This window comes from Anas platyrhynchos, chromosome 29, assembly GCF_047663525.1.
Source record: "Anas platyrhynchos isolate ZD024472 breed Pekin duck chromosome 29, IASCAAS_PekinDuck_T2T, whole genome shotgun sequence".
Taxonomy (NCBI): domain Eukaryota; kingdom Metazoa; phylum Chordata; class Aves; order Anseriformes; family Anatidae; genus Anas; species Anas platyrhynchos.
Window position 1 is genome coordinate 751886 of NC_092615.1, and position 17026 is coordinate 768911.

Consider the following 17026-nt stretch of genomic DNA (forward strand, 5'->3'; position numbering starts at 1 on the left):
CACGACCCCCGGTCCCGGGGGATTCCGGCTTTGTGCTGCAGCCCCGGGGGGGGGGGGGGCGGCATCACCCCCGGCTCCGCTCCCCAGGGCGCTGCGGGCCGAGCTCCAGCCCCGGCCGCCCCGAGCCCCCCCCCGGATCCTTCCCGGACCCCCCCACCCCCCGGGGGGTCGCTCCGCACCCCGGCCGGTCCCGGTCCCGTCCCCTCCCCAGCGCCCGCGGGAGGCGGGGCCCCCCCCGCAGGCGGGGCTGCAGCGGCACCGGGGGCAGCGCCGAGCACCCGGCCCGGGAGCACCGGGGGCACCACCGGGAGCCCCCCCGGGGGGGCAGAACCGGACCCGCAGCAAGAGCCGGGACCCCCGGGGCTGGGAGCTGGGGGGGGGGCGCCGCCGGGTCCCCGAGGGCAGCTCCCGGCAGCGGCGGGGGGGGCACCGCCGGGACCCTCCCCGGGAGCAGGTGCGGCCGCGCCGTGGCCGGGGCCGGTGCCGGGGCCAGGCCGGTCCCTGCCCCCCCCCAACCCCCCCCGCAGGCTCCACCCCGGGCGGTGCGGGATAAAACTTGGGGCACCTCCCCGGCAGCTCCGCGTCAGGGCTGCGCTCGGGCCGGCTCCAGTGCTCGCAGGGGGAAGCGCAGCGGGGCCCGAGCCCTCCACCACCGCCCCCCCCCCCCCCCCCGGGACGCTTCTCGCTTTCTTTCTTCCTTCTTCTTCCCCCCCCCCCGCCGGAGGCAGCCGAGCTCCAGCCGCGCCGGGGAACCGCGGGGCCGCGCTCCGGGCACGGTGAGTGGGGAGGGCAGCGCCGTCGGGGGGGGGTGGGGGGGGTTGGGGGAGGCCGTCGGGACCGGGCTGGGTTTGGAGGGGGGGGTGGGGGGGGGAGAGCCGGGGCTCGGGCGGTTTCCGTTGACCGGCGCCGTGCTGGTGGTCGGGGGGGCGCTTGCCCGGGAGCGGCTGTTCTGGGGAGGGGGTGAAGGCGGCGGAGCCCCCCCGGCTGGGGGAGTCCGGCCCCCCCCCAGCCCCGCCGTCGGTGCCCGCGGTCACACGCGGTTTGCCTCCGGTGCCCGGGAACAGCGGCGGGTGGCCCGAGCTCGGGCTGCCCGGGGAGGGGGCGCCCGGTTGTGCCCCCCCCCCGGCCGGTGAACGGCCCCTGGCCCCCAGCCCCGATGTGCGGGGGGGCACGGGCTGGGGGCGCTCGGGGCGGGCGAGCGAGCAGCGGCCCCGGGGCACAGCGCGGCCGGGCTCCCGGTGTCCCGGCGGGGCCCCCCCCGCTGCGGGCCCCCCCGGGGCGTTGGAGGCGCGGCGGGGCCGGCAGAGGGCGCCCGCGCTTTGCTGACTCATAGCCCCCCCCCGCGCTCCCCGGGCCGGCTCCCCCCGCGCTGCCGGGCCCGGGGCACTGCGGGGCCGGGGCTCGTTGCACCGGGGGGGGGCACAGCGGGACCGTGCCCGGGAAGGAGGGGGGGGGACGGAGCCCAGCCCCACCGGGGCAGCTCCCCTCGGCCCTAACGGCGTCACCGGGAGGGTGACCGGGCGGGTGCGTGTGACCGGGCGGGCGTGACCGGGCGCGGGTGACTCTGCGCGGCCCCCCCCCCGCCCTTTCCGCCTCGGTGTCCCCGGGGGCTCCGTGTCCCGCCCGGCCCCTCCCCCGGTACCGGCCTCCCCCCCCCGGTTCCCCCTCGCACCCTCCGCTCTCCCGCGTCCCGCTCCAACCCCTCCGCCCCCGGGCCCTTCTCCCGGAGCCCGTTCCGGTGGGGCCGTTGTCCCCGTGTCGTCCCCCCCCCCCCCAGGCCCGGTGGCGGTGGCGGGGCCGTGCCGAGCCCTTTGTTGTGCGGCCCCGGGCTTATGAATGGCCGCGAGGCGCGAGGGCGCGCGGGGGGCGGCGGGGGGCGGGGCCTCGGGGCCGCGTGGGCGGGAGGAATCCGGCCGGGGCCGCCCTCCCGCCGGGCCACGTGGGGAGCAGGAGCTCGGCCGCTATTGGCCGCCACCGCGGGCGGCCGGGAGCTGGGCGAGCTCCCATTGGTCGCTGCCGCCGGCGGAGTCGGAGTGAATGAGGGCGAGGCCCCGCCCCGGGGCCGCTGCTACTTTGCGCCGCCCCCGCCCCCCGCCCGCCGCTTCCACGGCTCCGCGCGGCGGCGGCGGCGCTGCCGGTTCGGGTCCGGCCGCGGGCACAGCCCCAGCGCCTCCGAGCCCCGGGCCCGGCCCCGGCCCGAGCGGGCAGGCAGGCAGCCGCGGAGGCACCGAGCAGGCCCCGGGGATCCGCTTTTATTTTTTTTTTTTTTTTTTTAATTTTTTTAATTATTTAATTTTTGGCTCCCGGGAGGGTCCCCGCGCCGCCCCCCCTTCCTTTCCCGCACCCTCCCGGTTCCTTACCCGCGAGGCTCCGCTCGGGTCCGGAGCTCCCCCCCCCCCGCGGGTCTCAGCGGAGCGGCCCCGGCCCCTCCTTTGTCCGCCGCCGGCACCGAGCACCGCTGCCCCCGCAGGTCGGCGGATGGACCCGCAGCCCGGCGCCAGGAGCTGCAGCCGGGGGGCTGCCGCCTGCGAGGGGCTCCCCGGAGAGCCCCCCATGAACCTGTGCATCAACACCACCACCGGCACCCGCTATGAGCTCGCCGTGCCCGCCGAGGAGACGGTGGAGGGGCTGAAGCGCCGCCTGTCCCAGCGCCTCAAGGTGCCGAAGGAGCGGCTGGCCCTGCTGCACAAAGAGAGGTAGGGCTGGGCACAGCCCCCGGCCGCGGGGGCGTCCCCTCGCCCCCACCTCGGCCCCGAGCCGAGGGGGGGCCCCGGGGGGGGAGTGGGGTGGAGGGGGGGGGGAGGCTCCCGGCTGTGCCCCCCCCACGAGGGGCCCGGGGCCGGGCCCTGCCCTTTGTTCTGGGCTCAACTTCGGTGGCGGTTGCATGGCTCCAGTTCCCCCCCCCTCCAGCCCGGGGGCGGTTGCTGGGGGGCGAGGGGAGGGGGAGTCCTTTGTCTGACAAAGGTTTGGGGGGGGGGACGGCAGCAGCGCTTCCCCCCCCCCCTCCTGTGGCCGCCTCCGGAGCGCAGCCGCCAGCTCGGGGGCTCTGCGCCCCCCCTCTGCCCGCAGCCGGCCCCGAGCAACTTGAAGGGGGCGGGGGGGGGGAGCCAACCACCTCCTGCACCCTGCAGGGAAGGGGGGGTCCCAGCACCCTGCATGCATGGGGGGGGGGGTGGCTGCACCCAGGGTGCATGGGGGGGGCAGATGGGTGCTGGGAGTGCTGGGGGTGGGGGTGCTGGAGGGGGCTCAGCCCCTGGAATGAACAGGGTTTGGGGTCGCTGTGTGCCCCCCCCCCCGTGCTCTCTGCCACCCGCGGGGCCGCGCTGCCCTTGCCCGTGGCACCCACCCCCGGCCGCTCTCCCCCCGCAGCCGCCTGAGCTCCGGGAAGCTGCAGGACCTGGGTGTCGTGGAAGGCAGCAAGCTGACGCTGGTGCCCACCGTGGAGGCCGGCCTGATGGTAAGCAGCCCCGCGCTGTGTGTCCCCCCCCCGTGCTGTGTGTGTCCCCCCCCTCCTTTCTCCCTCCCACTCCTCCCCCTGTGTTATTAAAGCCCCGGGCCAGGAGGTGCCGGCAGCCCCCAGCCCCCGGGGGAGGTTGGGCTGGGCGCCGGCTTGAATATTTCAGGGCTTTCTCAGGGCTGCTGTAGAAATAGTGGAAGTGACATGTCAGCCCTGCCGCACAGCCGCCCCCTCCTTCTCCGCGTTTGTAATGTTAATAACCCCCCCTCTTTTTTTTTTTTTTTTCTTCTTCCCCTTTTTTTTCCCCCCCCCCCCTCCACCACCACCTCCTCCCCAGTCCCAGGCGTCCAGGCCAGAGCAGTCGGTGATGCAAGCCCTGGAAAGCTTGACTGAAACTCAGGTGAGAGGCTGGCTGCGGGAGACAAAGGGCTCTGCTGGGGGGTGTTGGGGGGGGGGGAAGGACCGGCCGCGGCCTCGCTCCTCTTCCCCTCCCCGAGCGAGGCGCCCGCTCCGGCTGCACCCCCGGCAGGGGTGGGGGCGCTGAGGGTGGTGCCCGGGGCTGGCTCCGTCATCGTGCCCAGCAGCCGGGCGGGGAGGTCCCACGCTGCCGCTCGCAGCCCAAACACCGCAGGGCCGGGAGGGCAGAGCCGGGGAGGTGCCGTGACTCACCCAAGGTCACGCAGCAGGTCGGCGGCGAGCCCAGCCTGGGGGGGGGGGGACATGGGGCTGAGCCCCCCCACACACACACACACACACTGCGGGCTGTAGAGCTCGGTGTCCCCTCCCGGAATGCTCTCTCCATCCCCTTGGACCCGGCCTTGAAGGCTTTGGGGGGGGGGGGGGGAATTCTTGCACCCTGGCGTTGCGGTGCCCCCGGCGCCGGCCTTGTGCTGAGGAGGGGGCGCGGGGGTGGCGCCGGCGGAGGCCGCGTTGGGGGGAGCTGCGAAGTTTCTTGGCTGGGGCGGCCTCGAGCGCGGGAGGGAGGTGGCGGGGGGGTGGCGGCGGTGGTGGTGGTGGCAGCAATGTGAGGGGGGGGGTCCCGGGGGAGGAAGCGTTCCCAGGGCCGGGGGGAGCCGCCGCGGGTGCGCGCGCAGCCGCCTGCCTGCCGCGAAGGTGGAATTTACCCCCAGCCGCGCAGGCCCCGCTCCTTTGTTTTCAGCCCCTTTCTTATTGCTGCTCAGCTCCTTCCTTCCCTTCCGGCCAGCGCCGCAGCTCGCTTTTAAAAGGTTGTTTTTTTGTTGTTTTTTTTGTTGGGTTTTGTGTTTTTTATTTTTTTTATTTTTTTTAAGGCTGCCTCGCTGGGTTTGGAGGAGGGGGCTGAGCGCAGGGGGCTCGGTGAGGGCATGGCTGTGCCCCCCCCCCCCCATGGGGACACCCCTCCCAGGGGGATCCTTTGGTGACCCGCGGTGCCCTTGGCTGCCCGGGGTGACCTTGACTTTCTGCGGCTGCTTTTAACCCTGTGTGGGCAGGGTGAGCGTGGATGTGGGGTCATGCAATGGGGCTGGTTCCTTGCCCCCCCCCCACTTGGAGCTGTTTTTTGGGTGGGGGGGCCCCATGTGGGTGCCAGCATCGGGGTGTGGTGGTGTTGGGTAGGGCTGTGCAGCACCCCAGGGAGGTGCTGGGGGCCAGGGAAGTGCCTGGAGCGGGGGGGGGGCTCAGGATGTGCCTTGCCCCTTTTTTGGAGGGGGGGCAGTGCTGCTCCTGGCCTTGTACCACCCTGCCCGGCTCCTGTCGGGCGGGGGGGGAAGCGGCTCCGCGCCTCCCTGCCCGCTGCAGGTTCCTCCAGGGTCGGTGATTCAGGAAGCCGGGGCTGCGCAGGAGGAACCGCCAGCACCTGGGGGGGCGGAGGGGAGGGGGGGGGGGCAGGAAACCACTCCTCTCATTCATGCTTTGCTCGGTGCTGCCTGCGTCACGCATCCTCCGGCAGCACAGGGAGCGCTGCGCCGACTTCCTCTGGGGGTGGCGGGGGGCCGGGCGCTGCCACCCCCTGCCCAGGTGCCATCGGGAAGTGGTGGCCGGGCAGGAGGTGACGCCGGGTGCTGCGGGGTCTTCCTGGAAGGATGTTGGGGGGTGGGGTTGGGGTGGCTGCCCCCGCTTTCCAGGGAGCTGTGCCCGCAGCCCCCGTGCGGGCAGGCGGCTCTCGTCCCTGTGTCCCTGTCCCAGTGTGGCCGTGCTGGCGTCCCATGGGGGGGGGGGGCGGGGGGGTTGTATCCTGCCCTGCTGGGGGCTGTGGCCAGAGGAATTTGATTTCTCAACGGTGGCCGAGGGGCTCTGGCCCTCTGCCCTGCTTGGCATGGAAAAAACCCCAAGCAGCGGCGGGGCGAGCGCAGGAGCAGGCGGGGGGGTCCCAGCTGTCGGCTGCAGCTGCGCCCGGCTGGAGAGCTCGCCTGGAAGCCTGCAGGGGCTGGGGGGGCTTATTTCCTGCTCCCTCCCCCCCGGCTCTTTCGTGGTCTGGGCTGGCTTTTACCTTCTGGAGCTGCCAGGGAGCACGGCAGCTCGGCTTGCCTGCATTTCTGGGGGGGGCCGGGCATCCCTGTCCAGGAGAGGTGGTGACAGAGGCTGGTGTGGCCCCCCCTGGGTGGGGGGCAGCTCCCGGTGCCCCATGGGGAGGTGGTTTGGGGCTGGGGGCCGGGGTTATGCGGGGCCAGGCGTTGGAGCGAGGCGGGAATGCGGCGTTCTCTGACTCATCGGCATTTCTCAGAAGCAGCCGGGAGACACTTGCCCCATCCCTGCGGGCCCGGAGCCCGGCACAACGCGGCCGGTTCCCCTGCGGGGACGTGGTGGGGTCCGGGGGGGACCCCCGGGCACTGGGGGTTTGGGGACCGGCTGCCCCCAGCCCCCCCCCACCCCCTCCTGGCAGGGCTGTCCCCGCTCCCAGCCCCTGCGGCGCAGCGGGTTGGGAGGGACAGGGTCCTCCCCGGCCGGCCGTGGGCGGCCGAGCAGGCGGCTGGGTGGGACGTGTTTGCATTGGAGCGGCCTGGTTTTGCCGGGGGGGGGTGGCAGCGGCGTGGGGGCGGGTGCTGGGAGCCCCAGAGCTGCGTTCCTGCAGCTTCCAGCCGCCCTGCTGCCTGGGGTATTGGGGAGGTGGGGGAGCTGTGGGGTTGGCGGGACCCCCACCACCACCACCCCCCCCCAGGGGAGGAAGGGGTTGCTGTGGGTGCTGCGGGAAGCGCCCGGCGCTGGGCTCGGCGTGGGTTTGGGGCTCTCTGGTTTCTCCCAGCGCCGGCGAGGGGTCAGGCAGGGCGCCCAGGCAGGTGTGAGTCAGATGCAGCCGCGAGGCCGCCTCAGGCGCCCGCTGACGTCAGGGGGCCCCCAGGAGGCGCGCGGGGCTCCCCGCGGGCTGAGCGAGCCCTCGCTGTGCTGGGGGGGGGAAATGGGACGGAGAGAGGGCGGTGGTGGTGCTGGGATCAGGAAGGGGGGGGCTCTGCGTGCCCCCTGCTTGTGGGAACGCTGCGAGCAGACCCCGCGCCCTGGGGGCCACCGTGGGGCCGGGGAGGTTTCGGTGGCCAAGCAGGGGCAGTGGTGGCCGATGGCTGGGGGCAGCGTTCAGGGGTTGGAGCTGCTGGCCCCGTGTGCTCCATCCTAAACCCTCCATAAGAGGGGATTTGGGGTCTGTGGGGCAGGCAGGGGGGGCTGCCTGGGGCCCCTTTCCCAGGGCCAGGTGCCGTGCGCGCACACGTGTGCCTGAGCCCGTCCCCGTGCACAAGCGCCGTCCTCTCCCGCCCCCTCGCCCCGTAACCTCCGTGTCCAGAGCTGCAGTGTCTCCTTCACGCCCACCTCTTCCTCTGCAGCCTCCGCCTGACATGCTCGGGGCTTTGCTGCTGGTATTTTTAAAGCTGCTTTTCCCACGGCTTCTCAGAAGCGGCCTCCGCGCCAGCGGGGCGTGGGGGAGCCGGGACGGGGCCGGGCGCAGGGTGCTGGGGGCTGCGCTCTGCCCGAGGCGCCGGCCCTCGGGTGGGGGTCGTGGTGGTGATGGGGGGGGGGGGGATTGAGGGTCCTGGGGTCCCCCCCCCCGTGGTGTGGGTGATGTTGATGAGGGGGGTGGGTGGGTGACGTCTGCCAGGAGCCGGGCACGGCGCCGCACGTGCTGGGCTGGGGAAGCCGGGGGGGCGGTGGCGGCGTCATCCCCGTGAGCTGTGACCCCGTGTCCTGCCCACGGCCAGCCTGTGCCCTTCTGCTCTCTGGGTGGTGGGGGTGAGAGGTGTCACCCCCCCCCCCAGCAGTGCTCATGAAAGCACAGGGAGATGGGGGAGCATTTGGGGAGGGGTCACAGCCCTTTCATCCCCCCCCGGGGTGCTGGGGGAGTGCTGAGCAGTGCTGTTGGGGTGCCCCTGTTTTGCTGTGGCTGCGGTCTGGGGTGATTTATGCCTCCTGGGGGGCTGAGTTGAAGTGTGTGGGGGGGCAGCAGATGGTGGGGATTGCCCCCCCCCTCCTCCGGCGCTGTGATCTGGGCAGGGTCAGGCCCTGCTCTTGTCTCGGCTCCGCGCTGCAGCTGCTCCATCACCTGCCTGCGGCGGGGGCCTCCGGGGTGGGCAGGGGCCAAGCCTGCAGCCGGGCCTGCCCCCCCGGCCCCCCCCCCAGCTTAGGCTTTATGGGGAGGGGATAGTGGGGGCCGGGGGGGGCGGGTGTCCACCCCCTGCCTGCTAGCCCAAAGCCATGGCAATGAGCACGGCAAGGACCCGGCATGTCCTCACCTGCCCCCCTCCCCGTCCTTGTGGCAAAGCAGCCCCCCCTGTGCCCCCCCCCGGGGGTGGGCAGGGTGGGGGTGCTGCAGTTGCGCCGCCGGCTCTGGGGGTGGGCGGCAGCCTCGGCCCCGTCCCTGCCCGGCGGCGCTGGCGACAGCAGCGGGATCGGTGCCGCGGAGGGCGGGCACGGCGGCTTTGTGCTGGGAGATAAAGGGCGGGGGGGGGAGGACCGGGATGAGGGGGGGGGGAAGGAAAATAACCCGGCACTGTCAGCTGAGGGAGCTGGCACCGGGCTGGGGTCGCGCGGGGACGCGGTTGCGCTCGCCTTGCTGCCAGCCTGGCACGGGGAGGGGTCGCCCCTTCGCCTCCTGCCCCGCGGGTCCCTGGGGAGGGCACGGGGGGCACGGGGTGGCCGCACGCGGTGCTGACGGTGCCCCTTCCTTCTCCCCCCCCCCAGGTCAACGACTTCTTATCGGGCCGCTCGCCGCTCACCCTGGCCCTGCGCGTGGGCGACCATATGATGTTCGTGCAGCTCCAGCTGGCGGCCCAGCAGAGCAGCGGGCAGCTCCAGCACCGGCACGTCATCGCCAGCCGCGGCGAGGCGGGGGCCGCCGCCAGCCCCCACTGCCGGACGCTGCACGGAGGCGCCGGCTCCGGCTTCGCCCGCATCCCCGTGGTGCCTGCGTGCCAGCAGAGCCCGGCCCCCAGCCCCACGCCCGCCACGCCAGCCCCCCCCGTGTACTGTAACGCCCCCCACCCCGCTCCCGTCACCGCTGGGATGTTCCGCTCGCACGGGGCCAGCACGCAGACGGTGAACAGCAGCGTGGTGTCCTCCTGCTCAGAGGTGGGTTGGGGTGAGGGGGTCCCGTGGGTTGTGTTTTGGGGGGGGGGGTCAGGGTGCTGCTGTGTGTTTGGGGGGTGTCAGGGTGCCAGGGTTTGTAGGTTTGGGGTAGGGGAGCAAAGCTGGGTGCTGCGCATCCCCCCAGCCAAGCCCTGGTGGTGGCTGCTGGCCCTGCTCCCTGCCTGGGGGGGTCTCCTGGGTGTATGGGGGGGGCAGGGGGGCTGGGGTCAGGGCGATGCGTGGTCCCGTGTGGCTCTGGAGGTTGACCCCACATCTCTCCCCGCCTGCAGGTGGACTGCAGCACGCGCAGCGGCTCCCCCCCGGGCAGCAGCCCTGCCCCGAGCGCCCGCTCCCGCAAACCCGGGGCCGTCATCGAGAGCTTCGTCAACCACGCGCCTGGGGTCTTCTCAGGGACCTTCTCCGGTACGTGCCGGGCAGTGCCTGGGGGTTGGGGGCGGCAGGGGGCTGCGGGTTCCCATGGGAGGGGGTCCTCACGTCCTCTTTGCCCCCCCTGCAGGCACTTTGCACCCCAACTGCCAGGACAGCAGCGGGCGGCCGCGGCGGGACATCGGCACCATCCTGCAGATCCTGAACGACCTCCTCAGCGCCACGCGACACTACCAGGGCATGCCCCAGTCCCTGGCGCAGCTCCGCTGCCAGACGCAGTTCTCCTCCTCCTCCTCCTCTTCCTCTTCCTCCTCGCCCCCCTCGTCCCCGGACCTCGCCACCAAAACTACCTCAGAGCCGCTGCCGGCGGCCGCGGCCTCCCCGCCCCTGCACCCCGTCGTCCAGTGCCAAAGCCAGATCCGGATGTGCAAGCCCAGCGGTGAGCACGGGGACGCGCCGGGGATTTGGGATCCGCGCTCAGACCCCTCCCATCCCATTTAGGTTCCTGGCTGGGGGGGGGGTCCCTGCAGAGCCCGGAGCTGGCCCCGCTCCCTCTCCCCATTTTTGCACAAAGGGTTAACTCCCTGCGGTGCTTTGGGTAACGAGCTGTGGTAATTAGGGGATGTTTCCAGGGGGCACCCTCCCCTGGGGGGCAGTCACACCCCATCCTGCACCCCTGGCCTTGGGGGTCCCCTGCAGAGCCCCCCTGGGTGCTCAGGATTTGGGGACACGGTGCCGGGGGGGGACAAGGTTGTCACCTGCCCCAAGGGAGCAGCCCCCTGCCCGTGGACTCTGCGCCGCCTCCTCTCCTCCCCCGGGGTTTTTTCCTTCTTCCTCCTCCTCTTCTTCCTCCTTTCCCAGCAGCTGCCACCGCGGCGCTGCCCCAGATCCGTGACAGCTCTGGGGACACGTCCCGTGGTGGGGACACTGAGGCAGCGCCCCCACACCTCGTGCTGCCCCCCCCAGTACCCCCCTCCCCATTGCCCCCTTTTTGGTGCTGCTTTTTTCGCAACCCCAAGCGGCTGCGGTGTCCCCATCCTTGTCCCCGTGTCCCTCTGTGTGGGCGGTGCTTTGGGGGGGGTGACAATGACAGCTCCCACTCCTTGCCCACCCCCCTGGTCACAGCATGGGGGCGAGGGCGGGTTTCCCCGGGGTGGGGGCGGGACACAGACAGGCTGGCTCTCGCAGCCCCCCCCATGCACACCTGTGCGCCCCGAGGCCGGAAGGTGCCCGAATGCACGCACCCTGCCCCCCTCCCCCCCCCTCACGATTTGCGTAGAGAAAAGAACTGAAACCAGGAGGGGGGGTCCTTGCTTTCCCCTTGCTTTTTTCTCTTCCTTCTCTCCTGGCCCTTTAGGGGGTGTGTCCCCCCCCCAGCTGGGGGTGGCTCCATGCCTGGTCCCAGCCCTCGGTGACGTGGCCAGGCCCCCCCCCCCCGGTGCCACTGCCACCCTGGGGCTTCCCAGGGCCACCTGTGGCCCCCCCCCAGTGCCTGACGAGCCAGGCTGAGCTCACCCTGCGTGGCCAGAGCCACCCCCAGCCCCGGGGCACCTTTTGGGGTGCTGGAATTCCCAGCAAGGTTCTGTGGGTCGGGGATGCGGGGGCAGCTCATGTCCCTGACCTGGTGGCACCTGCTTTGTGCCCCCCCCATTTCTGGGGTGTTTTCCACCCGTGTTCCAGCTGGCGATGCCAAAACCCTCAGTTTTGGGCTGTTGCGTGGGGCTGCCCCCGCTGCCTGGGCTCTGTCCCCATCCCCAGGGACTGGCTCGGGTCCCAGTTGTCCCAGTCAGGTGGCACTGGGACTGGTGGGATGCGCCCTGCTTGGAGGTGGCATCGGAGGGGGTTTTTACCCGCTGTGTTCATGGGGGGCTGGTGGGGTTCAGCCACGTCCCCGTGCTGGGGAAACTGAGGCAGGAGGCCCGGTGGAGCTGCTCCATCCCCTCTCCATCCCAAGCCCCTGTCCCTGTGGTTGTGGCTGGGGGTTTGGCACTCCCCCAGCCGCGTTTGTCACCGAGCGGGTTCCTCTTGGTTCCCCTCGGTTCCCTTTGGTTCCCTTTTTCCTCCTCTGCATCTTCATCCTCCCGCACCCTGCAGCAGGGTCAGCACCGCACAACCCTTTTTTTGGGGGGGTGGAAAAGGGATGGAGTCCCGCAACCCTTTTTTGGGGTTTTTGGGTAAAAAGGGATGGAGTCCCGCACCCTACTAGGACCAATTTTGGGTTGCTGCGGGTACTGCACACCACGACCACGACCCTGGGTGACCCCGTGCCCCCCCCCATTTTACCCCCGCAGGTGACCGCTTGCGGCAGACGGAGAACCGGGCGACGCGCTGCAAGGTGGAGCGGCTGCAGCTGCTGATGCAGCAGAAGCGGCTGCGCAGGAAGGCGCGCAGGGACGCCCGCGCCCCCTACCACTGGCTGCCCAACCGCAAGTCCAGCCGCACCAACAGCAACAGCAGCGTCTCCAGCGAGGGCAGCCTCGACCTGGACTTCGAGGACTCGGTCTGGAAGCCGGAGGTCAAGGCGGACATCAAGTCCGAATTCGTCGTAGCATAGAGCCGGGCCGGAGCCCCGGGGGCCGCCGCGGACTCTGCCGGGAGGGGGGTGCCCCCTGCCCCCCCCCCCCCTTCTCCATCCCCCTTGGGGGTCTCCTTTCTGTTTTCGTGGGCCAGATCTCCTCTAGATTTGCCGGCTCCTGCGGATGTGGCTGCGCCGGGGGGACCGTTTAATGGGGAGGGGGGGTCTGAGGGAGGGGTGGGCAGCTGGGGCAGCCGCCCCCCTGCTTTGGGGAGGGTCCAGGGCAGGAGCTGCCCCCCTCCCCCCCAGCCTCCTCCCCTGCCCCAGCCGGGGGGCTCCTGGCTCCCGGTGCTGCCCGGGGGGGCTCCAAGCTGCTGCTTTGGCTGTGACGAGGGGCGCAGCGGGGGCGGCCCAGCCCCCCCAGCGCGGGCAGGAGGAGACGAAGTCTCTTTCGGAGGTGCTGGGGGCCCCCACCAGCCTGGGGGCCGTTTGTTTTCCTTCCCTTCTATATGTAGCATTGCTCGGCTGCGGGGCTGGGCCCCCCCCTTCCCGGCCCCCCCCCTCCTCGGCCCCGCGTGCACTTTACCGGTCCGCGCGGGCGGCGGGGGTGGGGACACGCGTGTGCCTGGGCGCCACCGGCCCCGCTGCCGCAGCGAGGGTGAGGGGGGGCTTTGTTTTGGGGTGTTTTTTTATTATTTTTATTTTTCGGAGGGAGAAGAAATGGCGCCTTCCCTCCGCGGCGGAGACCAACGGCTGAGTCGCTGGGCTCTTTCCCACCCGCCTGTTGGTTGGTTGGATTTTTTTTTTAACTTAAAGGAGGAAAAGAGGAAAGAAAAAAAAGAGTAAAAAAAAAATAATGAATAAACAAACCCAGTACTTGGTCATGGCTGTCTGCAAGCCGTGGGGCTAATATTTATAGACATTAATTACCCGACTGAGCCAATACTGACATAGTCTTGCATAGGCCGTAGAAATCCTTTTTCTTGTCCGACTTTGATTTTTTCGTCAGGAGATCTGTGCAAATAGAGAACCCATGTGATGTGTTTTTTGTCTGTAAAAGTCTTTTTTGTGTGTTTCGGGGAGGGGGGGGGCGGGGGGGAGAGCGAGGCTTTCGGTCTTTAATATTTTATTTTTTATTTTTGAAATAAATTTGGGCAGTCTGGATGCAACCGCGCCTGCTCTTGCTCTTGGGGCTGGGGAGGGGGGGGGGGGGGTCCCGTGTCCTTCATGTGTTTGGGGCCGTGCCTCCGTGCAGCCCCCTGCAGCTCCCTCCTTGCACAGCCATGCACCCCCCCCATCAGTGTGCAATATCCCATGCACACCTCCACCAGCTCACCTGTCTGTGCACAGCTGTGCCAAGCTTTGCCCTCGCACACAAGCCCTGCAGGAGGAAGGGAAACCCAAAAACGGAGGGGGAAGCAAAGCAGCGGCTCCCCGCCTTCCTCCTGCAAAGGGGGAACGGGCTCGGTGCGGCCGTGCTCTCGGGGTCCCCAGGCTGACTCCCTGCTTGCCATGGGGACGTGTCGGGGCCGGTGTTCCCAGCGCTGGCGGCTGGCCGGCCCCCGGGGCTGCGCGGCGCTCACCCAACTGGGCCAACCCGCTCGCGCACGGCCCCGTCCCGCCGACGTGCCCAGGAGCCCGGCCGGTTCCACCAGCCCGGCTCGCCGCCCTCCTGCGTCACGGCGGCGGGGTGGCCACGAACCCGCAGCCACCGAACCCGGCTTCAATCCAATCCCTAGGGCTCGGCACGGCCGTGCCTCAGTTTCCCCACCTGCAGCAGCTTCGTTTCCCCGCGGCTTTCCCCCGCCCCGGGGAAGGTGACGGGGAGGGGAAGGCCCTGGGGCTGCGCGTCAGCTCCAGCCCTGCCACGGCTTCCCCCGGCCCCGCTGCTGGCTCCTGCAGGGAGAGGCCCTTTGGGTCCCCGGGTGGAAAGTGCCGGGGCGCGGGGCCGGCGGCTCCGTTCCGGGTAGCGGGCAGGAAGCCGGGGGTGGTGAGCGCTGCTGCGGTCCCACGGCCGGGTGAGCCGAGCGCCCGCATGCGCCCCGGTGCCGTGTGGGGCTGTGGACGGACAGCGGGGCTGCAGGCTCCAGGCAGCGGTGGCTGCGGTGTCACAGCTGGGGACACCGTGGGCAGGAGTGGCCCCGTGGTGTGTCCATCCCCAGCCCGCTGTGAGCCCACCCTGGGGGGCTGTGGGGTGAAGCTGTGCTGCTCCCTGCCGCCCCCCGAGCTTCTGCACCCAGTGTGGGGGCGCAGCGGGGGCACCGCTGGGTGCATGGGCAAAGCCTGACCCCAGGGAAGTGGGGGCTGATCTGTGGGGCTGTTATTTAGGGAGGGGGTGGGAGTCCCCTCAGGCCATGGTCCCCGTTCAGTTGCATCCCCTGCAGCCTGGGGCTGTCCCCCCCCCACTCCCCCATGTCCCCATCCAGCTGCATCCCCCCACACCAGGGACCTGGGGGAGGAAACCAGGGGATGGAGCAATCCAGAGCCCCACAGGGCCCCCAGCACCCTACGGATGGGATTTCCCAGCTGGGGCCGGTGCCTCCTCCCTGCAGGAACACTCAGGAGGCTGGGGGGGGCTCACTGAGCCCCAGAGCCCCCCCTGGGGCAGCCGGTGTCCCGGGGCCGAGCTGCGGAGGAAGCCGAGGCCGGGTGAGGAAGTGGCTCCGGTTCCTGCGGTGGCTTGTGCCGCACCGGGCGGCCCGCTGCCAGCGCCCGGCTTTGACGTCATTTCGGGTAGTGCGAGCCCTGGGCTGCCCCCCCCCCCCCCCTCCCCGACACCCCCGGCCCGCGCCACTCGCGCCAAATTTGGCAAGGGGAAGAGGAGCCGCTCGCCGCGCCGAGCAAATGGCGGAGGCCTTTTAAGGCAATCCCTGCCTGGCTGGGCACGCGCGGGGACACGCGCACGTGTGCACGCTCACGCCTGCCTCTCTGCGTGCACACGCGTGTGCGCAGGGGATGCAGCAGGCGGCTCTGCAGGGCGGCAGCACCCACGCGTGTGCAAGCAGCTGCGCTCCTGGCGGCCCCCAGGATCCCCCACGCCTCTGGCCTTGCAAGGGGGGGGTTCCTCCTTCTGGCCCCCTCCCCGTGGCCTTGCACCAGCTCATTGAGTTTGGGGGACCTGGGGGAGCTGAGGGTGCTGCTGGGCTGGTGGCACGGGGTGAGGGGTGGGTGTGGGACAGGCCTGGCCCCGAAGCACAGCAGAGGCACAGTGCGGCACAGTGCGGCACAGCATGGTATGGCACGGTGTGGCGTGGCACAGGGCGGTATGGCACAGCACGATATGGCACAGTGCACTATGACACAGTGCACTATGGCACAGCACGGCATGGCACAGTGCAGCATGGCACAGTGTGGTGTGGCACAGCATGGCATGGCACGACACAGTATGGCACAGAATTGCATGGCACAGCATGGCATGGCACAGCACAGTGTGGCACAGCACAGTGTGACATGACACGGCACGGTGCAGCACTGTATGGCACAGCACAGGGTGGCATGGCACGGCGTGGCACAGCCCGGCTCAGGCAGCCTCCAGCCTCACTGCACCGCCGGCACCCACGGGAGGTGTCTGCAGCGCGGCAGGAGGCAAGCTGGGACACGGGCGCCGCATCGCGCCGCCGCCACCGGGTGACATCACCGCGCCCGGGGCCGGCAGATGCTGGTGATAACGGGGGGTGTGGGGGTGGTCCCGGGGGGGGGGGAGGCGGGTGGGCGAGGCCGGGTGGGAGCCGGTGTCCAGGTGCTCGTCGCAGCCCCGCGCCCCGTCCTGCCCGACGCCTCCTTGCCGCCCCCCGCCCCATCCCGCGTCCCCGCTCCCCGCCCTGCAGGGCCAGGCCCACGCTGGCGCGGCTGCGCTTGTCCCAGTCCTCCCAGTATGAGGCAATGCAGCAGCACCAGCGTCGCCGCTTTGGTGTGGTGCCTGCTGGGGGGGAGACGGGTGTCACCGGCAGGCGGGCGCCCGTGTGTGTGTGTGTGCGGCCTCACACGTCTGAGTGTGCACACGGTGGGGTGATTGCAGGGGGGGGTGCACACAGGGTGCAAGTGCATGCACTGGGGAGGGGGGGGACATGCAAGGGGAGGGGGCTGTGCATGCAGGGTCACGCAGAGATGAGCGTGCATGCAAGCAGTGCACGCTCCCCTTGCACCCCCACCGTATTTCAGCCCCCTGAGGGGGAACCGTGCCTCCCGTGGGACACCCACAGCAGCAGCTGCCCAGGCAGAGGGGGTGCCCCCTCCCCAGCCCCCCAGGGTGCAGCCCACAGCTCGGTGCGCACAGCACACACCCCGCCGGGCCTCAGCCGCCGGCCTGGGGCAAATATTTGCCTTCAGTCCTAAAGCTCAGAGCACCACGGGGTGACCCTGACCTGCACCAGCCCCTGCACCGGCTGCGGTGCTGATGGGAGAGGGCTGGGGATGGTGGGGGCCCCCCTGTCCGCTGGGCACCCCCGGAGGGGCAGCGAGGCCCCCACCCACGCGGGGCCAGTGGGTGCCGGCGGGTTGGACCGGGTGCCCCCCAGCCCCGCCAGCCCGGCCCCCGCAGCAGAGGGTGCGTCGGGCAACACCCACGGTGGTGAGAGCCGCGGCTCCCACGGGCCTCCCGTCACACCCCTGGGGCCGGCGCACACCCACGGCCGCAGCCCTGCTGCACACCCAGCCCCTTGCACACCCAGCCCCATGCACACCCAGCCCCTTGCACACCCAGCCCCGTGCACACCCAGCCCTGTGCACACCCACCCGCTGCTCCTCATCCCCCCCAGCCCCGCAAGCTGCTTTGCCACGTCTTGTGCGTGCATGCATGCGACATGCTGTGTGCAAACCCTCGTGCACACGCACACGTGTGTGCACACCCCACTGCCCAGCACACGTCTGGGGCCGATTATCTGCTCCGGGCTGAGCCCCCAGCCTGCAGCCCCATGGGTGCCACCCGCTGCTGCGCTGGGCACCCGCTGGTGGCTGCTGGCGAGAGACGGCGCTGGCGCGGCTGTGCCAGACGCCGGGTGGGCGACGAGCTGCCGGCGTGTCCCTGGCAGGAGCCGGGAACACGGCGTCTGCCGGCAGCGGGGGTCCCAGCGCGCTCGCGGGGGCGAGTCCCGGCCCCCGCACGGGGGGCTGTGGGTGGCCTCCCACCGTCAGGGCACCCA

The 17026-nt window shown here is 71.2% G+C and overlaps 1 protein-coding gene across 3 annotated transcripts; it reads left to right on the forward strand.

The window, feature by feature from the left end:
• Positions 1-647: 647 nt before the first annotated feature.
• Positions 648-12742, forward strand: MIDN (midnolin). Of its 3 annotated transcripts, XM_072029150.1 has the most exons (8): positions 648-776; positions 2471-2696; positions 3370-3457; positions 3795-3857; positions 8600-8986; positions 9274-9406; positions 9501-9809; positions 11662-12742. In XM_072029150.1, exons 2-8 carry the CDS (start codon positions 2479-2481, stop codon positions 11922-11924), a joined length of 1461 nt encoding a protein of 486 aa, XP_071885251.1. In that variant the 5' UTR covers positions 648-776; positions 2471-2478; the 3' UTR covers positions 11925-12742. The 3 variants fall into 3 exon arrangements, with proteins under 3 accessions (XP_071885251.1, XP_038024913.2, XP_038024912.2); XM_038168985.2 differs by lacking the exon at positions 648-776 and having other exon boundaries at positions 1861-2696; XM_038168984.2 differs by lacking the exons at positions 648-776; positions 2471-2696; positions 3370-3457; positions 3795-3857 and adding an exon at positions 5328-5483.
• Positions 12743-17026: the final 4284 nt, after the last annotated feature.